Source organism: Paramormyrops kingsleyae, chromosome 13, assembly GCF_048594095.1.
Source record: "Paramormyrops kingsleyae isolate MSU_618 chromosome 13, PKINGS_0.4, whole genome shotgun sequence".
In the NCBI taxonomy this organism is placed as follows: domain Eukaryota; kingdom Metazoa; phylum Chordata; class Actinopteri; order Osteoglossiformes; family Mormyridae; genus Paramormyrops; species Paramormyrops kingsleyae.
The window spans coordinates 20589437-20615743 of NC_132809.1; the positions used below are offsets into that span (position 1 = coordinate 20589437).

Consider the following 26307-nt stretch of genomic DNA (forward strand, 5'->3'; position numbering starts at 1 on the left):
CAGTGCCATCCAGAGAGCGCTCTCACAAATAGAACAGCGCCGAGATTTCCCTCTGGAGTCTTTGTGGTTTGTCATCCCCTGTTTCCTTCTTGAACCCGTAGAGGCTTGCTTGTCTGTTGGTGTATGGTAGATCTTTCTCCTTAATGCATTAGCCTTTGGAGTTCCTCAGAGACCAATTATACCCAAAGCCATGGCACACTGCCCCCTCCATGCCTACAGGGCTGCTCCTCCCCCGTCGTGGTGAAGTTCGCTGACACGCAGAAGGACAAGGAGCAGAAGCGCATTGCCCAGCAACTCCAGCAGCAGATGCAGCAGCTCAACGCTGCATCTATGTGGGGGAACCTGACGGGGCTGAACTCACTCGGGCCGCAGTACCTCGCAGTAAGTCCTGCTCCCGCTACTCTGCGCTTTAACAGAAACCGTATTAAGGAACTGGGTTTCGGTTGCTCTGTAGATGACTTTGAAATGTAAACATTTCTTTATGACTGACTGCTTTAACAGTGGGATGTTGATCATAGCTCAGATAACTTGCACGTATCCTTTTAGCTTTAAGTCCTGTTACATAATACATGTAATTTTTGCCCTACTAGACTTTAAAACAGTCACTAGCAGTGAAAACGCCGCACATGGAAAGCCAGTGCGGTCCCCTTCTGCTTGTACTCACTGTTTAATTTAGTGAATGTGTTTTTGCCACTGTGGCTGCATGCCTATGTTGGACAGTGGCTTCTTCCGGCAATCTAGAATTCAGAATGATCTGCAGGTTTATCCTGATTGACTTTTGGCCATTCTAGGCCCTCACACCATCACGCAGTCCAGCATAGACGTCAGGCCTTGTTTGCTGTTGTTAGTGCTGCTCCATGGGTGTGCTGTGGAAGTTTCCCTCTTCTCTATTCTTCCTTCTGGCTTTTCCCTGTTTCCTCTGCCTCTCTTCCTTCAGCAACTCTCTCGCTCTCCCCCTCTCTCTCTCTTTCTCTCACTCTCTTTCTCCCTCTCTCTCCAGTATTCACCAGAGTGGAAGCAGTCCTAACGTTCTCTGTTCTCTGTTTTGGTGTAATGTCTAGCTTTATTTGCAGCTTCTCCAGTCCGCCTCTTCTGGGAACACACTCAACAACTTGCATCCCATGTCAGGTAGAAACCTCCCCTCCTGTCTCCATTTCCCCTCCCCCCATGTCAGACTATGGATTTTTAAGGCCCCTCCCTTATGTGTGGTTACTACACACAGGGTGCTCCCTGCTTGCTCCACAGGTAACCATATGTACATGGTTTGTGCCTTTATGAATTGCTGATTGAGACCGGCACCCAGGACAGTGTCCCTCTGCTGTAGTTTGGGATACCTGTCTGCTTTCTGTCCTGTGTGTCTGTGGTATTGTGTTGGGGAGCTCATGACACTAAAGCACAAGTGAAACAGTTTGGTCTTGTGCTGTCATGTTAAACTTTGCTGATTTTAAACCTATGATGGACTGGGCCTCTCTGCTCCTGTGAACTGCATATGCATGCATGCTCTGCAGCTGCCCATACGAGTAAGCACGCTTCCCGGCTCTCTGTTCCAGGCCTGAACGCTATGCAGAACCTGGCAGCCCTGGCGGCCGCAGCCAGCGCCGCCCAGTCCACACCCACGGGCTCCAGTGCGCTAACCACTTCCAGCAGCCCTCTCAGCGTGCTCACCAGCTCAGGTACAGCACAGAGACAGCACAGAGACAGCACAGAGACAGCACAGAGACAGCACAGAGACAGCACAGAGACAGCACAGAGACAGCACAGAGACAGCACAGAGACAGCACAGAGACAGCACAGAGACAGCACGCGGGGAGACCTACATGTGTTGGTCAAACGGTTTCCCTCTTCATTTAAACCCAGTTAGACTACAGTATAGAGTGACCTGAATTTGAATGAGTTTCCTTGGATAGGATGTAGCTCTGCAGTTGCGTGTGTGCACCGTTCAATGAATTCGCTTCAAGGTCGTTTTAGTTTTGATGTACTGGTCTTCCAAACAAGGTAATTTTACAGACACATATTGTGCTTGTACCTTTGCAGATAGGTGCATTTAACTCTTATGACTGCTTCCCGAGCTTACAGGTGCAGATAAGCAAAATAAGCTTACATTGGTTTTATTCTGTGGAAAATGAAAACTCGATATGTCAACCAGATTCAATAATGAATTTGAAATGTGTCGCAGGCTGGTACAGGCTGGTATATCTTCTGAGTGGTGAATGAGCCAATGAAATGCCTCATTTTGAACTATCAAAAATGGCTGATCATTCAGCGCAACTATCTCCATTATTGTAGTAGTAATGTCATTAGCTGATTGACAGTAACTTTGAATATTGATAAAGTTTAAATATTGGTCAATTTTAATTTCTATTCTTATTAGTTTGTTTTAATTTTAGTTTAGCTTTCGTGTGTCATTTGTGCTTTTTAGTTTCGTTTTATTTAAGGATAACCTTAGTTCTGAATTGCTCCTCTTATCGCCAGCTTCTGTGTTGCCCTGCGACACGTCCCCCAGGTACTTGTGAATACCTTACATTGTCAGGTCTTTCCTTTTTCTGCAGCAGGATCATCTCCGACTTCCAGCACCAACTCTTCAGTCAACCCCATGGCCTCCCTTGGGGCCCTTCAGTCCCTGGCAGCAGGGGCTGGGGCTGGACTCAACATGGGGTCTCTCGCAGGTGAGCATGGCGGGTGTCCCAGGGAAACTCTTGGACGCTCCAGATGTTTGTAACTATTTGTATACATGCTTGGATATGAATCCAACATGACATGAGTTTCTGCCTACAAAAGTGGTTCCAAAGACCTGTGACAGTATGCAAGTTATTGAAATGTTGTCCACATCAGCCCAGTTAGTGTAGGAGTCAAATACGTGTTTTTAAAAATGACAGCTGTCTGTTTCTCGTCTTGTACTGGTTGTAGCCTGTTTTGCCTGTCAGAATCTCACCCTGTCCTGAATCTACAGGAATGGCTGCTCTGAATGGTGGGCTTGGCAGTGGAGGCCTGTCCAATGGTACAGGTAGCACAATGGAGGCGCTGAGCCAGGCATACTCAGGCATCCAGCAGTATGCCGCAGCTGCCCTGCCTAGCCTCTACAACCAGAACTTACTCTCCCAGCAGAACATGGGTGCTGCTGGCAGCCAGAAGGAAGGTGTGTGTTAGCTGGCTTTTTGGTCTGTTTGTCACAGTGATTATTCATTCCAAATGTTTGAAGTTGGCTTTTATTTGGTGCCCTTTCTCACTCTTCCTTTGTAAATTGTTGATGGTATTGGTATGCTGGTGTGTATGTTGCTATGGCAGTGGTCCTTTCCTGGGGGTGGAGTGGGTAGGGGTGTCAGTGTTTTGTCACCCTCTACTTATCTTCTTTCCAATGGGCTGCAAGCACAAGAAAGAACCAGAGTCTGGGGTTCACAGATTTCTTAAGTATGAGTTGCAACACTTACTGTAGGTGATTCCTAAAATCATTAGTGCAAATCATTGCCTAAGAAGAATGCAACTTTGTGGTTTGTCAGTTTTGGTAAGATCTTCTCAAAAGGTTCAGTATTGGAAACATTTGATGGTTGTTGGCTTTCCTTCCTACTTGGTTTAAATATCAGGTCCCGAAGGTGCCAACCTCTTCATCTACCACCTACCCCAAGAGTTTGGAGATCAGGATCTGCTCCAGATGTTCATGCCGTTCGGCAACGTCATTTCTGCCAAGGTGTTCATAGACAAGCAGACCAACCTTAGCAAGTGTTTTGGTAAGTGAAATGGAGAACGGCATATTTAAGTTAAGCCTCAAAGGGAAGAACATTACTCTAAACATGCTGTGCTGGTTTCAATATAAGCAGTCAGACCTGATGGCACAAATGGAATGATTATGTGTTAAGGTAGTTCTTGAAAGTGAGTAGTGTGACTGGTGGCCCCTGTGAGTGTTAAAACATGAAGCAGTTGCAATTCAGTCAGCATTTCAGACTTAAATTGCCCACGTGTGTCGGACGAATAATCAGTGCACTGAAGAATAGTCTGCTTGGGCAGAGCAGTTAGTGACACCTTCCCTTTCTCTTTTCAGGCTTTGTAAGTTATGACAATCCAGTTTCGTCTCAGGCTGCCATTCAGTCAATGAACGGTTTCCAGATCGGCATGAAGCGACTGAAGGTTCAGCTGAAACGCTCCAAAAATGATAGCAAGCCATACTGAGTGTTTTTTCTCTCGAATGGACTTGTTATAAAATGTTTTCTGGTAAGTGGAGTGTGGTGTGAGAGCCCCATTGAGTATTACACAAACCTAGCTACATTCCTCTGGGGTTCCTTCCGGTTCACTGTATTAGCAAGGAAGGAGATAAAAATGAAAAGTGACAGATGTTAATATTAAGGCATTTGTTCACTGAAAATGGGTACTACTTTGTTGTGGTTTTCAACTGGAAAAAGCCCTGATGTTTTCTTAAGATGCCATATGATATAGGTTGCTGTGTAACAGTAGAAGTCTAAAAGGTGTTATACAAATGGAACCCTGTAGCCAATATAATACTGCTGTTTTTATCCCCAAAGTTCAATTGGTTGGATCATCGTTTTACATTGAGTTTTGTTACCAAACTGATTAGTCCCATCCATTTATAGTAACGCAAGATTTCCCACAAACTGCCTTTTCCCCATGTTAATCAAGGGTTGTCCAAACCCTAAATTATATTTCAGAGCAGTCCAGGGGACAACTAGGCAACTCCTCAAATGCAGAAGTCACTATATTTTTCACTGTTTAACATTAAATTTAATGAGTTCTATGATGCGATGAGGCTTTTAGTCATTAGAATGTATTGTCTATTCACTGAAATATATTGCCTAATGCTGAAGACTGTTTAGACTTGGGGTAGTAGGCTGGTGTTTTAATTTTTTCTAAACCCTGGTTTGCCACTTTGCTCAGTCTTGGTAGTTTTGTAATGAGGTGGTGTTTGGCTCACTCGTACTATATCTCACTCTAATATAGACACACACAGAGATACAGACCTACGCATACTTGCTGAGCACTTGACTTTTGTTCAGGGATCCACAATGAGTTTTGAATTTTTTTCTTTTGTTTTCATATAAACGGCTGAAGATTTTGCAGAACACCACACTAGTTAGGTCCTGTCAGACATTATTTGCCTTTGAGTTCTTGCTAGTTTTCTACCTGTCAAAAAAAGGACTAGTATCCAGCTTCCTTGTGTTCAAGTTCAACTGTTTGTCTCTGCTATATTAATGTCACTCTACGGTTTGATGCTGAATATCATCACATTTGACCAGTTTTTCAGCAATAATTCTGAATTTTATCTAACATCCAGTTGACATGAGAAAGGAGGATATGTTTTAAAATGGCAACAGTTTTCATATCCAAGTTATAGAATTCCCCTTTCCTGTCTTGTGTTTGCTGGTAAGCAGGAAAAATTTATCATCAACTGGTCATTTACCTTTTGGGCCTTTTTAGATAACAGACAAACCCCCTATTTTTTCTGCAAATTTTTTTTTTTTTTTTTTTTTTAAGTGTGTTTATTATTGAAGTTGACGTGATCTACAATCTTTCAAATTGGTGATGTAAGTGTTATGTAATAACTAAAGCAGTTCTTAGGCATCCAGGGTCATACAAATGGTTTTTATACAAATGGAAATTGTCCAGATGTATATTACAAAATTATGCCTTTTCTATTTTTATAGGGTTTTATATTTCTCCAGAGTTTTGGAGACTATTTATTGCGTAAATTATTTCTCTGAATTAAATTAATAAAACATTTTTACTTAAACTTTTACTTCAGCAGTATTTTTTAGAATTGTAGTATTTAAATTGGTAAATGTATTAATATATAATGCATTTGGGTGTGCAAGGTTTAAGACATTGACTTGTTAGCCTTTTCACTCCGTGATGTTATTACTGATACACAAGTCAAAATGGCTGAATACTATCAATGGAAGAATTTACCATGCTGCTAAATATTTCAGACCATTCTTGGTTGTAAACATGAGCCAATCATCATAGCTGGAAATGGATGTCTATATTTAGGTATTAGATTCTGTGTGACCACCACAGTGCTTCTGCCCCTGCCATTATAATGAACAAGAAGGATAACGCTCACCAGAAAACAGCATGGACTGAATCAGCTTTAGATGGGGTGGGGCATACAGGCTGTACTACGCTGCATATGTAATTGAAATTTCTTACATACAGCTGCACAGTTAAAGCAGCACCTATTTGACATTTTAGATGGATCTGTAATGAACGAGATCGCAGTGACGTTGTTGGCCTATAAGCTGATAAGGAAGCCTTACACTGACTCTTCTTTACTGGCCAAGTAATGTGCCAAATTCTGTCACATAGCAAAAGTTGTCCTTGGGCAAAAAGCGGAATGTGGTCTTAAAGCCCAGGCTTGAAAATGTTGCCAAAATTCCAGGTCTCAAATGTTTTTTTTGTTTGTTTCACACCCTTTTATTACTACTATAGCTAATTACCATATTAGAGTACGTAATTCATTTGTAAAAATTAAGTTTTGAACTTCAGACAGATCTGCGTGGCCTAAATTTAGCTGATCAGTTTTCACACATTCATACAGTGCAGATCTGCTACTCTGAATATGTTCCTCTTAAATTGCACTTTGTCAATGTTTAAATGCTTTATCTTGTACATACTACTATGACAGTCACACCACTCAAACTTAAGCTACCTTTTCCCAATTAAAATTAGCACCAGTTTATGCACTGACAACCCTGACAGTGATCATTTTTGCCATTTTTCTTTTTAGAAAGTTAATTTCCTCCAAAGCAATATCTGCCATAAGAGCACCAAGTCCCGATCCAATGTGGATTAGGCAGTCTGTGTGGTGTCTTACTGTGTGCTGTCAGTTCTCATCTGTAGCTTCCTTAGCATGTTGCTCATAACTCCCCCTCCTCTTCCTCTGTTCTGCATTAATTGTTCAATGTTTAGGATGTGTGCCCGTAAAGTCCCATGCAAAGATAATCATTTGTGATCTTCCTTTTTTCCTTTCCTTGTTTCATCGCTGCTTTAACTAGGTTGTTCTCCTTGTTGTTTTGTTTCATTCTAGATATCTTCGTTCCCGTTTGTTCATCGTTTGCCTAGCATGTCGATGTGACGTCAAAAGTTCATCGTCCAGTCGTTGTCCTCTGCGCTTCTCTGATGCTTGAAATTTTCATCTTTTGACACTTAACTTTTGACGCTTAATTATACAAGGATTTTTGTTTTTTTTGTGTGCTCTTCATTACTGTTGATAGTGAGTTAGAAAGACTGCTCTTTCAAGAAAAAAATGTATAAAGTTACATTTAAATATTGTTACAAGCAAAAATCTATTTTTCTAGAACTTCCTAAGGTAACCACTAGATATTGCAAAAGTGTAATTTTTGTAATAGTTTTGCCTGTTTACAGGTTTTCTTTTCCCTATTTTGTGTTTAGAGCAGTCTTCCTATTCATTTTTGTCAGAAACAGATTTATAGAATTTACTTTGTGTGTGTGCGTGTGGTTGTGTATTCTCCTGTTAACTTTTTTAGGATGTTATGTCATTATGCTTAAACTGAGGATGACTTTGTAAATGTGCTAGGCTAGCTGACTGTAATGTGTCATTTGGGAGCTCCTATAAATAGTGATGTCATTAGACACATGGATTGCCTCTTCTGTCTAGTGTGTCCAGCCACCACAGTCACATAATTTGCTTTCGTTGGGAAATCAGCATTTGTCTGAAGTTTGATATGAAAATCTAAAATGGGCACAATTCAGTTACTTGTCACAATTAGTTTAGCCTGTATCTTGCATGCATAATTTTGGTAACTGCACTGAAATCTTCGGCAAAATGTGATTTATTTTTGTTTAGAAATTTGGAAATGAATAAACTAGTGCCAAAAGTTAGCATGTTTGGTCACATTTTCTGTACCTCCTGTTGCTTTCCCAATAGTTTAATCGTGCATTAACACACAAGGTGGTTTTGTTTCTGTGTTTGAGGTTACTTAGTGTTGCAGTGACTAATCAAAACGGGTTCCATTCAGGTTCTTACCAGGTGAGTTGACTATGTTGGGGCTCCGATTATAATGAATTTGTGTATTACTGTCTATGAAATTAATGTTTGCATTGCATGGGGTGCAGTGTGGCTCGTTTCAGGAATGAGGTTCGCGAGTATTTCGTTAGACTAAATCACACTCAGAAGATCAGTATTCCAGTCACTTATTTGGTGGCTGATGTGAGTAATGTATTCAGCTATATCACAGTAGGTTTTTCTCCCCTTCCCCCTACCCCCCCTTCTTAAAACCTGTGAATGTGCCCAAATCTTCAATCCACATATATTCATGCTGGGACTCAAAATAAAACACCCATCCTGCCATACTGTAACTCATGTTTATCATTACTGACCCTGTTCATTAAAGATTATGGGTTATTGCTTTGAGGAAATTTAAGTATTTAGTTTAAAAGCATTGTAAAGTGTTTTGTAATGTATATTGCTTGATAGGTGAGAGACATCACAGCATAAGTGTTTGCAATTGAACAATTCACATATTTTGCATTTTTTTTGAATGGGAAACACTGCTTTATCTTCTGAAATTTGTAAGGTGTGTGACTTTGGAAAGGCACATATTTTTCGTCTCAGTGTGTTCCATGTTAGAGTACTCACTTTGTCCTGGCAGCGCAAAGTATTGTATCGATCATGCTGATGAATTGGTGATCAGTTCAGTTATGTTCATACTTGTCTTGATTTGACCTTAAATTGAAATGTTTGGAGCAGCATTCCACAACTGCTTAAAAATGGTCAAAAGCAATGGTTTTTAGAAGGTGGATGTTTTTATGCTTTGTTAATAACCAGGGATTTGTAGAGCACATGCCTTATGAAACTGTTTGAGTGGGATTTTTTTCCCCCTTGAGCTGGAAACATAAATTCCCAACCGTATAAATTAGTGCAGTGGTATAAATGCAATATTGATTCTGTGTTGGGTATTATTAAATCACACTTTTCAAATTCTGAACCTGTTTGTCCTTGATGGAATTCAGATCAGACCTAGACCATCCTGGAGCAGACTGGTTTGATTAGTTTTCTCTAACTTTAGATGGATACCACCTGCTAGTACTAATACAAAACTGGAAAAACAAATTTGTGGACTGTAAACAAAATCCCTGATCCCCGATTTTTCAAATTTCAAACTGAGACATTAAAAGATGTCCTTCAGATTAGACTCCTTGTTTCATTGATCTGAGACAATGTAGCGACTGACTTCCAGCTGCTTTTTCTTGTTCCTGAGTGAAACCTGTGGGATTTTTTTAAATTCTTATGTGATGGATTATATTTAAAATTAGGTTTTGTACAGTTTTGCCTTTTCTACCAAGAAAATGTTGATCTGTTTTACAATGTGAAAATTTAAATCAAAAGTGAAGCCTTCTACAATTTGCATCTGACCAAACTAAGTCTGTCCTTCAGTAATATTCAGCATTGGAAGGCAAAAGCCAAGAGTTTTGAAAAAAATACTTTTCTGTTTTTGTCATTGTGTGATTTTTGATGTAAAACATAGTTTAAAAAATTAGATGCTTATAATGTTTCCTTTTATAAGATTTCTGTAGACTGAGTTTGGAACATGCAAGCATTTTGTTTCAGGATTTAATTTTGTCTTGATAGTAGTACATAAAGATCTTGGTATGGGGCTAAAAACACTGAACTCTTCAAGCTGTCCTTTTGTATGCCATGTGTGGTACCTCTGTTTTCGTATGATTAAATAGTTTAAGATTTACACTGTGTCTGGTGCTTTTTTTATTATTATTTAAACTAAACTCAGTTGTGAATCTGCAATTGTCAGCTATTGACTGACCTGTGGTACAGACGTACGTGTTTGGGTAACAAGTGTGGACCATGAGCAAATCCATTCACTGCTAAAGTTAGGAGCCGTGTTTTGCGTTGACTTCTAGCAAGCTTTGAATTGGGGTTAATTTCCGCCGCCACCAGGCAATGTTACAATGGGATAATCCAGTTAACAGTTGAGTGCAATGTGCAAACTGGTATTCAAACACATTTGTGTACAAGGGGTCAAAGGTCTGTTTACCGATTCTGTCCTAAATAGTGCTTCAGTAGTGTAGTCAACCATAGATCACTGCGGATCTTGAATTACTCCATGACATCCCACAACCTTAAAGGCTGATATATACTTCTGTGTCCAATCAACGCTGTAAGAAAGGCTCAGCCATGGACCCTGTGCCGTAGCTTATGCTGTGGCCTGACACGCACCTCCCCAGCAATGAAATTCCACCTCACAGCTTCACAGACTGAAAGAACTGTGATTGGTCCACTTGGTAGCATTTCATTTTGATGGGAGCGAAGAAAACTCTGGTATACTTATAATGCTAGTTGAAACTGAAGCGCTATTTATGTCTAGCATTAAATAACCCACCCTAGACATCATAGCAACAGGTCTACAAAACACTCACTCACTTCCATAAAGTTATTTGTACTTTACAAGACTAAAAAAAAAAAAAAACAACGTAATATAGACTAGGGCTGCCGCAATTAGTCAATGAAGTCAATGACGAAAATGTCAACTATTTTAAATCAATAGTTTTTTTTATTTCAGTGAAATTACCTTTATGATTTCTAAGACACTTCAACTCAAAACAAATGTTTCCCTTCAAAATCAAATTTAATTATGGGAGTAGTTCAATTTATCACAAAACAAAAACGTGGTTTGTACACTGTGCCGGGTTTGGAATGCTTACCACAGAATGGGCAAAACCACTTAGTGTTGTCTTTGTTGGTTAAATTACCCTTAGTATGGACAGCTTTGTAATATCTTGTCTATGTAGTTGCTAAATACACACATTATTAAAGTAATGAAGTTGTCTGCCTGCTGCCTTAGAATTTCCATCCAATAAATGAGAAATGTTTAGGCTAGATTCTGGGCTTAATCCGTGTTGATTGATGGAGCCGACGTGTTTGAAACCAGCGTTATCTTAAACTGAATCAAAAACAAACACAAAAAAATTGTGAACTGAAATAAAAATGAGATAAGCCAGGCCTTCCAAATCCAGGCCTTGTTTTCAGTTCTCCCAGGTAGTTAGTTTAATAATTACTGATTCTGATTGGTCAGAGGCTTCACACCTGGCTCACAAGTGAAGGAAGGCTGGAAAATCAGCAGGGCTCGGCCCTTGAGGACCGTGAGTTGAATAGCCCTGTTCTATGTAATGTCTTGTAATAGCATCACCAAGGCAAATTCCTTGTGAGGAAACTTTGTTTTTACTTAGGTAATAAAAAGGATTCTGATTAATGTGCCTTCTCCGCATTGACGTTCCAGGTTTCTAATGGCTCTTAAAAGTGTCGTCTGAACAATACAAAGCATAAACCAAATCGGCAAGTTACAAAACTGAACGTAGTGAAAATAACATGGTTAAATAACCAGCGGCGTTTCCTGACTGACAACCATTCAACTCAAGTCTGGAGTCTTTATACACACAAAAAAAATCATGTTCATTTGGCAGCTGTAAATAATTTAAATCTGTTGTTTAGTGGGGCAGCAGTGCTTAACACTTACATCTCTGGGACCAGGGTTTGAGTATGCAGCATAGTTTGCACATTCTTCCCATGTCATCATGGCGTTTCTTCTGGGTACTCCGGTTTCCCCCACAGTCCAAACATGCTGAGGTGGATTGGAGTTACCATGTTGGCTGTAGGTGTGAATGGTACATGCCTTCCCTGCCTTGCATCCGATTGCTCCAGACCCTCGCGACCGTGAACAGGACAAACGGGTACAGAAAATGGCTGGTTGGCTGTTTAGATGGATGTTTTCATGTGGGTGTTACATAGTTTTTACAACAACTGAAATGGTTAAAAGACCTTATGTTTCACTACATTCTTATTCCTTTGTAGATTTATGTTCATTGTAATTCTGAATTCAAAAGAGGAAGTACAGTTTTTGCTGTTGTAGGAGATAATTAGGTCCAGCAGATGGTCTTTGGAAGCTATTTCTTGACATTGACCCTTTTATGCTCTTTGTTCCATACAAACTCAGTATTATCCTTAAGCAGCTAAAAGAGGCACCCTTTCTTCCCAGATAAGGTGCTGTACCTCATGAGTGATCCACTCCCTCCTTATCAGCAGGATTTATCATTTACTCTTTGACATGAACTTTCATCCTGTCAGGCTGCCCTGTGAGATTGTTTTCTCCTGCGCAAATCAAATGAAACATTAATCAATTTCTGTAGTTCTGTCTGCTATAGGTTGATGGATGCTCACATATCAGGTTGGAGTGTTCTGTGCTTCTCAATACTTCAGAATAAATGCTCTCCCTTCTTCCAGCCAGGGACACCATTCTGTTCTTAAACCTTTGTGTGTGTGGACTTCAGCGCATAATGTAAATCTGCTCTGAATTAGATGGACCTGCCCTTCAAACACGTATTCATCACGGGTGGGGGGATGAGTCAGGTTACAGGGAACTGGTCAATAATATCCTTGTCTGGGGAGAAGAGATTGACTGTAATCTCAACATAGACAAGACCAAGGAATTAATCATGAACTTCAGGAGGAAACCCCTCCCGCCTTTGCAGCCTCATTATCCAAAGGGCTGAGGTGGAGTGGGTTGACAGAAGTGTCTGGGTCTTCATGTGGCATCATACCTGAGCTGGACCAATACAGTACTGTTACAGTGAAAAAGGCCCAGCAGTGGCTTCACTTCATCAGGCTGCTAGGGAAGGCAAGACCCAGTTACCACCTCCGAACCCAGGCCTACAGAAGACTTATAGAGAGTATCCTCACAAATGGCATCCCTGTCTGGTTTGGGAATACCACTCAGGCAGAGTATTCTTAAATGTAAATCAGTGTTTTATAGTGTTGTTTTATATTGTTTCAGTGTTTTTCCAGTGTGTATCCTAATAGTGTGTTTATACTTTACAGTGTTTCATTATTACTTATTTTTGTACATCAAGTGGGTATTTTATTGCATTTTACAGTACCACCTTACTATTTATTTTGAGTCCTTATTACTTATCCTTTGAATTATTTCTCTTTTTGTACTGCTGACTCTAAGAACTCCGCACAAAAAAATTCCTGTGCCCCTGTACTGTCTGTGTGTATTCAAATGCCAAAAAAATCTCTTGAATCTTGTATCCATTGTTATTCTGACTGGCATATTGAACACTGGCTTCAATGTTGAGGTATTGTAATTACCATCATAATTGCAGAGGTTAAAGTTTGGTTAATATTTTTACTGTTTTAGTATGTTCTGCTTAGTATTTTACCCCAGATATTTCAGTTATACATATACAAATAGATGCCTTTAATTCCACTCTCAGATATAAAGGAGGAGGAATTGAAAACATACACTGAATTTGATAGTTCTCTAAGGCTGTATCCTGACCCTAAGTTCACAGGTAAAAGTTTTGAATATTACGGTTTCATTACATTGCCTTTATTGATCTGTTTAAGCCATTTTAAGCTTGAAATGTACTTAAAAATGTACCTTGTCTCTATATCATGAAGTTAAAATCCCCCATCACTACTGAGCACTGGTGTAGTAGTGGGTATAATGTGATGATTCACCCCAGCCCTCCTTCTACACACACGTCATCGCAACACCCTACAATCCCATCATTTTTATTTTAAAATATCAAAATCCAGTGTTAGTGAAAACAATTAACTTATGAAATTTCTGTCACAAAACATGTGTATCCCTGATTCCTTGCACATTTTTAAGTGATACAGAAATCCTTAGCTTTCTTAGTGGGTATGCAGCGTATTGTTGTACATTTTAAGCAGGAATACAGATACCCTATAGCATTTTAGTGGGTTAGCAGTGTATCACATCCTGCAAATAACACAGACTACACCACTCCTATTGAGGACTAAGGGAACAAGCCATAAAATGCCAATTTGTATCTCTCCAGTGTTTGAGTAGTTTTTAAGGAGCATTCACTTGCAGAATCAGAAGTGAAGCTATAGTTTTTTTTTTTTTAGCTAAAAACATTCTTGAGCTTCTGAAGGCTAGCATGCTAGGAGTATTTTGGTGCTGCAGCTGCCTGGCTTCCAACTTTTCCATGCTGATACAGGAAGGACTCTCATGCAAAATGAAAGGAGGTGGGATTTTTAATGTTTTTTAATGATGGCTGGTGCAAGGACGTGACAGTAATTCGACAATATTGTTCTGTTGAATTAAAATCTTATTTTTTTTTTATAAAGGGTAAACCCTTCTACTCTTCCCACAAGTTCACGCCCTCTTTTCTAGTTGGTGTTTGCACTCCACTGCAAACTAAAGTGCTCAAAGCACGGCGGGTACTTGCTGATCAGATTCTGGCTGAGGAGTGAACAAATCCGTATTCCCTGGTTATCATCCATGGCAACTTAAGTCAGGATCTTCGTAAATGTCCAATCAGAGAGGAGAACATTCTGGACCACTGTTACACTATCAGCAGTGCTTATCACGCTGAGCCCTGTGTTGCACAGGGCCACACCAACCAAGTGATGGTCCATCTGATCCCAGCATACAGCCCGAAATTACAACTCTAAACCGGTCTGTGAGGAGGTCAAAAATGTGGAGCCAGAAATGCCTAGATGAGTGCACTGATGCTGTGCCATCTTAAATTAGCTTCTACGAGGACTGCTGTATTCCAACATGCACCAGAGTGAACTATAATAATGACAAATGCTGGTTCACAGTTAAACTCAAACAGTTACGTTTGGAGGAGGATCCTGGCTGAATACAAGGAAGCAAAACACAGGCTCAGCAAAGCCATGAAGGAGGTCAAATGAAGGAGGCCAGATGCTGGTATTTTGAGAGACTGGAGCAACAATTCGCAAGCAACTTGACTTCCATCTGAAAAGGACTTCAGCAATTCACCAGCTACAAACCCAAAACCCTCACTACATCCAAACCTGACTCTTGCCGACGAACCAGACAAATTCTACTGTCGACTTGAAAAACAAGGGGGCATTCCTGACACCACCCCCAGTGTGCACAGCCATCAGCTCCAGCCTAATGGTACCACCACTCAACCACCCATCAATACAACAGCGGCTGGGGCCGCTACATATCCGCTCGATTCAAACAGCCCCCTCCCCCCTCCCTCCATCACAACGACCCTCATTCTTTCTGAGTGGGATGTTAAGATGCTCAAGCACCAGAACCCCCTGCTAAGGAGCCGACCCACACTCTGTGTCCCCTGCCACACTGAAGTAGTATGCTGAGCAACTGTTTCTGGTGCTCACAGACATCTCCTCAACACCTCCCTGGAGATTTGTCATGTGCCAGACTACTTCAAAACCTCCATCATCATTCCCATTCGGTCCGTCAAGCTACTGTTCGAAGATGACACCACCCTCATTGGACTCATATCTGGTGGGCCGAAACCATCTAAAGGAGGGAAAATCACCATCTAGTGACCGGGTACAGCTAGAATAATCTGGAGCTCAACACTCTAAAGATAGTGGAGATGGTAGTTGACTTCAGGTGCAACCCAGTTCCACTGCTCCACATAACCCTCATGAATCTCCGGTCAACACAGTGGAGTCCTTCTGTTTCCTGAGCATCATCATCTCCCAGGGTCTCCGATGGGAGCTGAACATCAGCTCCCTCATCAAAAAAGCACAACAAAGGATGTATTTCTACAGCAGCTGAAGAAGTTCAGTCTGCCAAGGTCAATGATGGTGCACTTTTACACAGCCATCATTGAGTCCATCCTCACCTGCTCCATCACTGTCTGGTACGCTGCTGCCACTGCTAAGGACAAAGACAGACTGCAGCATATCATCTGCTCTGCAGAAAAGGTGATTGGCTGCAACCTGCCATGCCAACAGGACCTATATGCTTCTAGAACCCTGATGCGAGCATGAAACATCATGGCTGACCCCTCCATCCTGGACATGGACTGTGCAAAAAAACTACCTTCCGGCAAGAGACTCGGGACTATGAAGACCAGAACTACATGCAACAAAAATAGCTTCATCCATTCTGCCACTCATCAACCCTGCCCCCTGCTGACACATTCCCTCCATCTGCCACTCCCCCACTCACTGGGCCCCCATATTTGTACATCTACTTTCATCTACTGGTTATATTATATTTTAATATTTTTTATACTTTGTATTCAATACCTCTGTTCCCTTAACTTTCTTCAAATATTGTTAGTATATTGTACAGCTTGCACTGTCCACTATTTATTTTATTCCTTCATTATTTATTTATTTCTACTTATCTCTCGATTAATTTATCTTCTTTGTTCTTACATGTTGTCTGTGAATGTAAGCACCAACAATGAATTCGTAGTACATGCAGCTGTACCTGGCCAATAAAGTGATTTCTGATTCTGACTGGCACGGTACCAAACATCATTTGGGACCATAAAAGATGATATGAATTGTATTCTGGCTGCTGATTTAAAATATTGGCAAGCAGAATGCTTTTGCAGTATGGTTGGAGGTACAAAAGGTTAAATACATAAAACGGGAATGACAAACTTATATTGACTGACCTTGACCGAGAAAGACCATTGAAAACCATGCATATGAATAATCACACTAGTTGTTTCATGTAAACTGAACTTTGGCTGATATCAGGCCAGTTTTTTTCACGTGTCAGGAACTGAGGCATATATGCAGCTGTATATGATCCCACTATGTCTCGGGGCTTGCAAACAGGACATTTATAGCACTGTAAAAAAACATTTCTCCTCAAGCCATGCTGTGATCAATGGGCTCCAGACCCTGCTGCTGATGCATGACCTTTTGAGTACCACCTGCTCTGCTAACATACACTGAGAATTTAGCCCAACACAATTGAGAGAACCTGTCGTGTCAGAATGACGGCTTTAATTTGCCTGTAAAAAATGCAGGGATTTGAAAGATGAAAGCACACAAAATACACAATCATAAAAGCATCACATACATGTTTCCTGTCTGTATATTGTCATGACGAAACGGAGCTTGGGCATGACCCAGTGGCATGTCTGTGTCGTCATGGGGTTTCCTTCGGATACTTCGGGTCCCTCCCCCCCACAATCCTAAAACATGAATTGCCAAATATTTTATTTAAAGCTATATATTTAAAGCTGTCATTGGACTTTGAAACCAGAAAGGCTTGATTTGCATATTATATGAGCATACAGCAGATTTGCATTGACCATTTATGGTTATTTGTTGGCTGTATTCTATCATTTCATCCTACCCATCGAAATGTCCTACCAAAGGCAGCACGACCACATTTGTTTTTTGCGGCTATATGCCCATAAAGTCTTGCTACCACCGCATGCTTCTCGAAGACTAATCTGAAGTAGCTCCATGAGAACACAGAAAGTAGAACACCAAGTATTTTTTGGCTTGTGAAGCTAAGGTTAATTGCTGTTCAGTAATGGTTATCCTTGCAATTTTGGTGCTTAAATCTACAATGCGCACATGTCCATCTTATGAATATAGGGCATTCCTATCAAAGAATGTTACAGGCTTGGTTAAACAGATGAGTCTTTAGCCAGGCCGTAAACTGTTCGACTGATTGCACCAATCTTGTGGAAGACAGTCTAGGAGCCACAGATTTAAGTGTGTAATCCACATGCATCTAGCCTGGTGCAAGGGACAGAAAGAAGGGCTTGTTGAGTAAATCTCAGGGCTCAACTCGAGGTGGAATGCTGCAGAAGGTCCACGATGTATAATGGAGCCTGACCATACAGGGTTCTGTAGGTGAGGATGAGAATTTATAATGCATCCTGAATTCCACTGGGACTTTGCAATACGAGTTTACTTACTGATCTTCATGTTAAAAACAGTTAAACTTTTAGTATTAAATATTAATCCTACCTTATATAATTATGCCTAAATATATATCATATAAATAAAATAGTTATTAATATGTGCAAAATTGAATAATGAATTAAATGAACAAATCCCATGTTTAAACTGAGATAACAGTCTTCTGTTTCTAAAAATGAAAGGGGGGGTTATTTCTTCCAGGTGTTCAGCGTCTTCTGTTCTCTGTAAGCATAAACCCTCTATTATACTCATTATGAATCATATTATGGGGGGTGTTCCATGAAGCAGGATTAAGGGAAAGTCTGGCTTTCTTTAGCTACTTTCATGGAATTCCCCCATGAGATAAATGGGAAAAGGTTACCTACGGAGCAAAAACAGTCCTTTATTACTATTAACTATGTCATTAAATCATACACATATTCAGGTGCATTGCATGCTCAGTCCAGTTATTTTTTCATGTGAATTCGGACCGTCGAATTGGAGCAACTTTGAAATGTTGTCTTTGTATTTTTAATCTCGTATTTTCGCATGTGAATTCGGACCATCGAATTTCCGATGCATAAATATTCAATGTTAGAATTTCAGTGACATATAAAATTCAAATTGTGATTACACATATTTACTTCCATAGTTTGTATTAAAATAATCAGTACTAATACGAATAACAAAGACGGAAGCCTTTCGCTGTAACACCCCGTCGTTGTGGTGCACTTCCGCCGCTGTTTCTGGTTTTGTGACCTTTCGAGAAGATGGCGGTGGCTCTGAGGTGTGCTGGTCAATCAGCCTTTCGAGTACTGCGGGCGTGCTGTAGCGTCACTGGACGGAATTTTATCTTGCCATCTCATAAACAGGATAAAGGTATTTTTGGTTAATTTTGTAACATAAATTTACTAGGGGGGGCAGAGTGTAGAGTGTTTGAACAGCTTGACTCATTCCATCAAACTGGTAAATATATCAACTATATTATTTAATTATCTGACGTTTTTAATTTAAAGCTTCCAATTAGAGGGAAAGGCTCTAATTAATGTGTGCTCCATGGCCTTTGGACCTACGACCTGTATGGCGCTAGCGTAATCCTTTACTTGTAAATCGTGCTCCTGTAGGTTAATGTTTTGGATATTTAGAAACATTTTTCCAGTTAATGGTGTAAGGATTACTGTGACTGTTAGATAAGTTATTAAAATGTTAGTGTCCATGATTTGGCATGGCTAGTGAGCTCACTAGTAAGCTTTTTCTAGTTTCACTCTAACCAGTTACAGTGGTGGCATCAACCTAGGTTAATATTCAGTGTAAACTAACATACAGAAATCAAATCAAGAAAGTCTTTTTCATCATAAAATCTGTATAACGTACCTTAATGTGACACCAAGACCACCAAACAAGATTAAATATAAAATCTCAAATAATTTAATTGGATATATATGTATTTTGGATATGAACAAGGAGTAATTTGTGAGTATTATTGTTTTCTGTTTCTGCTGGTTTACTGAAGTCTTTATCTAAATCAGAAAAGGCAGCACCAGTAACTGAAGTGTCTTTCCAGAAGCTGGGTTTCAAGGTATACGTCACGAGAGTTCCCAGAGCATTAGAGTTCCTCCAAGGTAAAGCACAGCACTCATCACATCATCGCAGTCTTATCTGCTGCACCTTACTGTAATCCTGTGTTTGGTTTGAAACATTTAAATATTCAGTAGTAATTTGTCATCTGGTGTTAAATGCTTTTGAGTATGTGCAGTAAAATAAATTTGTTTACGTGTAATGGATGACTTGATACATTTGTTTAGACCTGTTTCTTTTAATTAGGCAGTTTTCAGTAAGTACCTTGACATAACTGTAACCCCCCCCCCCCCCCATCAGTACATCAGTAATAATACAAGAAGTTCTTTATGTAATTCTTTAAAAAGGGACTAATTCCTGTCCTACATCTCAGATACTATGTTCCAGAAACCTCTTTGTCGAGGCCTCCCTGGCCAGACCTTTCAGTCATTGACCCTGTTGAAGGGGAAAAGCAACAACTAGGTAAGGAACGCATACTGGTACAGCATGTTGCCTTTCCCACCACCTCAAGGATAAGAACCCAAGTATAACCAGGTGGTGCCTGATACTTCGGCATCACACTAGCTTGAATGGTGTGGAACAGTGTGAAGTTTTTTTACTGTGGCTCCAGTGCCAGTCCTGTCAACAACCACCAAATTTTTCTCCTGAAAGTTGGAGGACCTGCTTGCAGGTTAACGTCATACCCAGGATGAAACAGTTGCAGGTTAAGGGCCTTGCTCAAGGGCCCAACGGAGCAGAATCACTCCTGGCCTTCTTGGGATTCAGTTGCCAGCACAGAGCCCTAGCCTCAGAGCCTCCAATCCACCCCACAACTTGGGTTGGATACTTCATTTTGATACGAATGTATTCTGCAAATGTATGGCTCATTGGAAAAAATAATGGCACTTTTAAGTGGGATGCATTTTATTTTTAAATCTGTTTTTACATTACATATCAGATCTGTTTTCAAGGGTTTGAATGGTGGGTCATGACCAATACTAACTGCATTTTGTGCTTTAAAGTATTTCGCTTATTACTGGTTTTATCAACTTGTTTGCTGTTTCTCTTTGATTATGCAGCTGTATTGAGCTGCAGAATAGTTGCATGCAGTTTGATATATTTGTACTCCTTGGTTATCAGCTCTGAAAGAAATTCTTTGCTTTCATTTTTTCAGCAGTCATTTCTAAGGTAAACAACATCCTAGCTACAGAGAAATATGGAAGATTATTTGCTGTTGTTCATTTTGCAAGTCGGCAGTGGAAAGTAACAAATGAAGACCTCATACTCATTGAAAACCACATAGATGCTGAATGTGGAGAACGAATAAGATTGGAAAAGGTTTGTTTTTTCCCCAAGTTAAATCTTGTTTGGTGTTATATTTTAAAGGCTACCATTCGGGGCCAGAAAATGTAACTTATGTCAATATGGCCATAATATGGTTTTATTTATTTTGCTTTGATTTAAATCTAGTGCTGTCAAACAATTCAAATTTTGAATCTGATTAATCACAGGGTTGCTGTGGATTCATTTCGATTAATCACAATTAAATATCATTCAGTTTTAATCTATATTAATCACATTTTATTTTGCATGAGCAAACAAACTCAAGAAAAAAGGGAATATATATGCACTTAACATGTTTATTGAACATCTTGAACACGAGTCGGATGCATTCCATCTGCCACAGAAGTGCAATACTATGGATCCATAGTATTAGCCGGACAACTTGTAGGATTTAAGGTACCTCAGTTTGAATGGTCTTTATCTTCGTTTACTTACCGTTAGCCCGAACTATCATAAATCCAACAAATAATACGACTAATCATGAAATCCAATTCTAGCCCGGTTAATTGCCATTGTTAGCAATATCAGTAGATAACACATTACGTATTAAACTCCGTAGCAACATGTCCACAGATAAGTTGGATGGTATAGTTTATGCGACCGATTTAATGAGCCACAAATGAGAAGTTGTGCTTAAACAGTATAAAACTACAACTTTCCCTTCTGTTGATAAAGGGCGCAGCCATCTTGGATTCTGAACTCGGGATCCTCTGTGCTGCTCCAAGATAAAAGATCTCCGAGAAACGGGAGCGTGCATGTCGTCACTTCCGGCTTCAAAACTCGGAATCCGACTCAGAATACGAGTTCTGAGGGCAAATGGAATGCACCAAAACTGCCCGAAATGGGTTGACAGAGACATTTCAGGGATTTTGAGTCATTCTGCGCTGTAGATGGGTTAATTGCGTTAATTTTATTCAGATTAATCATGATGATGGATTAATCCGTGTTAACCCGTTAATTTTGACAGCCCTAATTAAATCATTCAATTTTATTAAACTGTGTTTTCTAAAGTAGCTTTTGTAGCATAGCCATGAATATTTTTGTTGTATACTGTAAGTGATGTCATTGATATTCAGAAATTCACTATTGGCGGTGTTTCAGAATGAATGTAATAATACAAAAAGCATATGATTTTTAGTACAGATTTCTTACCCATTTTAAAAGTGAAATGTTGATTTTGTTTATTTTTCTAGGTTTTGCTGGTTGGTAGTGCAGATTTCACATTAATTGGAAGACCTCTTCTTGGGTGTGTACTGTATTATATTTTCTTTGTATATGTATTCATTTTGTTGTGTTTGATTCACCGTGCTGTACAGTGATGGTATAACGTTTTTATTTTTTTAACATGTTTATGCCCAACTAAAGTAGTCCAAGAAAGTCTTGAATGTTAAGCTTACTAAAAAGCTGTTCCAATGGTAGTGACATGCTAATTCTAAAATAGAAAACAGCAGCGAATAGCTGAGAACTTGTAACAAAGTAAGATTTTTAAGTGTAAACGCTTTCAATGTTAAAACTAGTATGGCATTTGTAACACTCAACAAATAAGTGTTGTAACATTCAACAAATAATTTATCTACAACTACATCAGATTAGTATTAACTGTTGTATTTAATGTGGCTTTATCTTATATATTGTATAATTGTCAACCACTATCCGCTAGTGCATAATTAAGTGCAAAAAAATTACAGTTTAACTTTAATACAAATTTGCACTTCACAAATATGAAAATTTATTCCCAATATAGATTTTAAGGAATTCAAAGAATATTGTTTACTATACATAACAAAAACACCTGGGCCATTCCATTTTAGTTCAACACATTTCCAAAGAAATACTCGCATCTGCATTTTTGATTTTGATTAAATTTGGCAGGTGAATTACACTTACATTTTAGAGCTCAGAATTTGTTTATTTTTTATTTCCCTTTGAGATACAACACCTTTTCTACGCTACTGGTAGGAAAAAAAACAAATGATAGTGTCTTGTGAGCTGTAACTTTTTTACTATTACAGCTACATATTTTAGTATTTTTTTTATGAAACAGATTAAAAGAGAGATTTTTGTGTAGTTTCTGTGATTTCCTTTTTGTAACTTCAGAGCCTCATAACTCCTACACCCCTTTGAATGATACATTTTTTTTTAAAGCAGATAAGGAGTACGCCTTTCCCAATTAAGTGGGGGAAAAAATCCTCCTTTTTTGAGGCTGAAAATTGCATGTTTTTGATGTGTATGCATGCCAATCTCATAAAGGGGGCCAACAGGTTATGGTTTTACAAGTAGTACTCATACATCAGAACTCATTTAATATCCCAAAGGAGATTGTTAGACTGCAGATTATACGTCTACACAAGACAAAAACAGACAAACAGAATCACATACTATTTATGCACATCTGCATAAAAATGTGACAATAAGTGATTTTGGTGATAAGTGTGGTAAATATTGCACTTGAAAGATAGATATTGATAAGAAAATAGGTATTATGGTATATATTATTGCACGTGTACTGGATGATTTATTTACCAATTTGTAAAGTTTTATGGGCATCAGAAGAATGATTTCCATAGGCCAGGGCTGCCCAGTCCTGCTCCTGGAGAGCTACCACCCTGCAGAGCTTAGGTGCAGCCCTAATTTAACACACCTGATACAGATAATCAGGCCCTTCAGTTCATTTGGCTACAAGTGAAATATGCAGCGGTAAGGGTGAAGTTTATCATACTGAATATCCATTAATAACCTAATGTAAACATGTCAGTTATTATAAAGCTAAACGCAAACAACCTCTTAATAATAGTTCATGAAAACACTTTTTAAAAGACATTTGTAATCGTATTTTATTGCTGTGAACTCTACTAAGGGTGAACTGGAAACTTTACAGGGCCACATGAAATGTATGCGGTACATTGAAACTGCATCATCAGGATTGCATCATTGACCTAACAGTTCAGTGGTAGGTCACAGGCGGAAGGAATTCGGATGGGGGAAGAGATTTGGCATGACAGCTGTCATTGGCAATTAAAGCACAAACAATCAATAAAAGGCACAGTTGGCAGCATAGTGCAACATGGCATAAACACTCCGATGCATATTAAAACGTAATTGAACTGCAAAATTTCGTGGCATGAAATTTCATTATACCCCTAATTATTTCTATAATGCAGTGGCGTAGATTTGGGTATGGACAGTAGGGACATATCCCTGCCAGTTTTCTGAGACTAACATGAGTTTAGGGGATGGGGGGTTCGGTCCTGATCCCTTCCAGTTTTGAAACTAAACTCACACCCTTGCTGAAATGTGATCATGTACTATACAAAGAAAGGAATTTTATATGTCTGTCTTAACTTGGTAGTAGTTACCTGAACTTGCAATTTTACCAATTTTTGCAAATTTTACACAATAAGGTGCATAGAAATTTTGAGAAAAGCAAAAATCACAAAAAACTCTGAGAACTCGTAGGAACTAGTAATTGTACAGTTACCGTGTGGTAGAAAAAATATAAATCCCCTCTAATAACTCCAGTGAAGTCACACAGAATGAAACTCCGGACCTCTCAGTTGGTGAGCAAAGTTATCGCTTATATTCGAGCAATCCAGCAAAGCGCTCCCGTCACACTCTGGCACCAAGTACCAAGGACACTGAGCACAAAGAGCAACCAGTTAATAAACTCCCAATTCCCTATAAGGACTTCTAAGTCCTGATTTGTCCCAAAACACCAACAAACCAAGCTCAAACTTATAACAAACGCATTCTCTCGCTCTATTGGTTCACCTTGGCCGCAAGGTCAAATCCACCCATTTTGCTCAATTTACCAGAACATGTCTCGACTGCTAGGCTCCAACTTGAGATATGAATATAGATATTGATTATATTGACATTGAATCACTTTAAATATTTGGTTGATCTTTGATTAATGATGCACATATTGACGTATTGTCATTGAATCACTGTAAATACATGGTTAACCTTTGATTAATTTGATTGATGTAACAACTACTTATACATTTGTACTATCGTATAACATATCGCATATGACCTACTGCAACTACTTTATAACTAGCGCTCATGTGCACCAGTTGGGGCAGCTTCGAATCCCTTCCTGCAGGCAGTTTCTCCCCCCCCCTTCTCTGCTGTCAGTCTCTCCAAGGTCTGATCTCTGTTCAGCGTCTGCAGAACTATCTGCATGCAGCTATCATGAAGCGAGGACACACAGTATTCAAAACAATCTCTTCTCGCCTAAGGCCTAAGACATAAGACCCAATATGCCTCCCCTCTCAGGCCTACCAATGTCCAATTTACTTTCCACAACAGGTCATAACAAAACACTCTATTTAAATAATCATTTTTTATTTTACATGCAGTGTAGAAAATGTTATATCCAGAAGGGAAAACATTTCTGAGCTCTGATGCCTTGTCCACACGTACACGGGTATTTTTTAAAACGTACCTTTTTCTATACGTCTTGGGCTTTTGTTTTTTTTCACCAAAATCAAAAATGGTGATGCAAAGGCCATTTGTTGAACTGGAATTGTTGAATTAAACATTAACACAGAAACTTTTGGTCTTAAGGTTTTTTTGTGGAGTAATACGTACTCGTATATTTTCCTTCCCTCTCATGTATGCAGTCGAAATTTGGTCAGCGTTGAGGCTACAGTCATCGAAAAAACTAAGTCTTGGCCAATGGTGCACATGCGGTTTTGGAAGCGTCACAGATACCAGAGGAAAAGAAGTATGTATTCTGTCATACTGTGTTCCTGCTTTTGATACCCATTTAAAGTAAAAGGCTGGTTGAAGTAAAAGGGTGTTGTGTGTGTGTACATTTCCTCTATGTGTCCTGTTATATGGGGTTTTTGTTTCTGACACCAGTTTAAAGTGGTGCAGTGTGTGCATATGTTAAGTATTCTATTGTATTTCTGTTGCTGACACTAATTTAAACTGTGTGTTACGGTATATAGTATGTCACCCATTTATCAACCCAAAAAGAACACAAAACTTAAAGTGCAGTACTGTGATTGTTTTGATATTTTTGGGAGCTTAAGTCCTATGTCTTGCTTTTGGATTACCAAAAGGCAGGGCTGTTGTGTTAGAGCAGGGATCTTCAAATCTGGACCTCGATTCCAAATCCAGGCCTTGTTTTGAGTTCTCCCAGGTAGTTAGTTTAATAATTACTGATTCTGATTAGTCAGAGGCTTCACACCTGACTGACAGGTAAAGGAAGGCTGGAAAACCAGCAGTGCACGGCCCTTGAGGACCGTGATTTGAATAACCCTGTGTTAGAGCCTTGCTCTCGATTAGCTGTGATCTTAGGCCTTTTTGTCATTTGCTTTGTCTTTCAGTTATCGTGCAGCCTCAGACAGTGCTTCGGATCAACGCGATCAGAGTTGCCCCGGACCTGGCATAGACCCAACTCCACTCCCTGTGTACTGGTTCTGTAGCTGTCTTCCTGCCTGGGACACAGTTTCCATTACTGTAAATAAAGATGACAGTTTCCATTTGAAACTATGCAAGTTTTTTTCTTCTCATCAATTAAAGATAGAACTTCATTGTACTAAGCCTTGATTTAATGAGTGAACTGTGGCCTATGCGGTACTATAAGATCTAAAACCGCAAGACGTGTGCATTTTAATTTTTTGCTATATATTCCCCCATATGTAGTGCCTGGGTAGTGATCTGCTCTGCTTCAGTATGCAGGCGTGGTCTAGGCTGGGACTGTCCGTGGTGCTGAATTGACAACAAGC

The 26307-nt window shown here is 39.6% G+C and overlaps 2 protein-coding genes across 9 annotated transcripts in view; both read left to right on the forward strand.

Annotated features, from left to right (window-relative positions):
- Positions 1 to 9707, forward strand: part of celf1 (cugbp, Elav-like family member 1) — a 31142-nt gene extending 21435 nt beyond the window's left edge. For 2 of the 7 annotated variants that reach the window (XM_023817147.2, XM_072698382.1), the window contains 8 exons: positions 220 to 381; positions 1062 to 1128; positions 1551 to 1673; positions 2550 to 2666; positions 2951 to 3136; positions 3582 to 3725; positions 4037 to 4206; positions 7031 to 9707. In XM_023817147.2, coding sequence (XP_023672915.2) covers positions 220 to 381; positions 1062 to 1128; positions 1551 to 1673; positions 2550 to 2666; positions 2951 to 3136; positions 3582 to 3725; positions 4037 to 4164 — 927 coding nt within the window. In that variant the 3' untranslated portion in view covers positions 4165 to 4206; positions 7031 to 9707. The remainder of the gene's footprint in view (positions 1 to 219; positions 382 to 1061; positions 1129 to 1550; positions 1674 to 2549; positions 2667 to 2950; positions 3137 to 3581; positions 3726 to 4036; positions 4207 to 7030) is intronic. The other 5 variants (XM_072698380.1, XM_072698383.1, XM_072698381.1 and 2 more) reach the window with 3 other exon arrangements.
- Positions 9708 to 18386: 8679 nt separating this feature from the next.
- On the forward strand, positions 18387 to 26068 carry mrpl21 (mitochondrial ribosomal protein L21). 2 transcript variants are annotated; one of them, XM_023817066.2, is made up of 7 exons: positions 18387 to 18550; positions 19236 to 19293; positions 19623 to 19711; positions 20406 to 20566; positions 21766 to 21818; positions 25195 to 25298; positions 25906 to 26068. In XM_023817066.2, the coding sequence occupies exons 1-7, from the start codon at positions 18442 to 18444 to the stop codon at positions 25968 to 25970; spliced, it is 639 nt and encodes a 212-aa protein (XP_023672834.1). In that variant the 5' UTR covers positions 18387 to 18441; the 3' UTR covers positions 25971 to 26068. The 2 variants fall into 2 exon arrangements, with proteins under 2 accessions (XP_023672834.1, XP_023672833.1); XM_023817065.2 differs by having other exon boundaries at positions 18391 to 18550; positions 20403 to 20566.
- Positions 26069 to 26307: the final 239 nt, after the last annotated feature.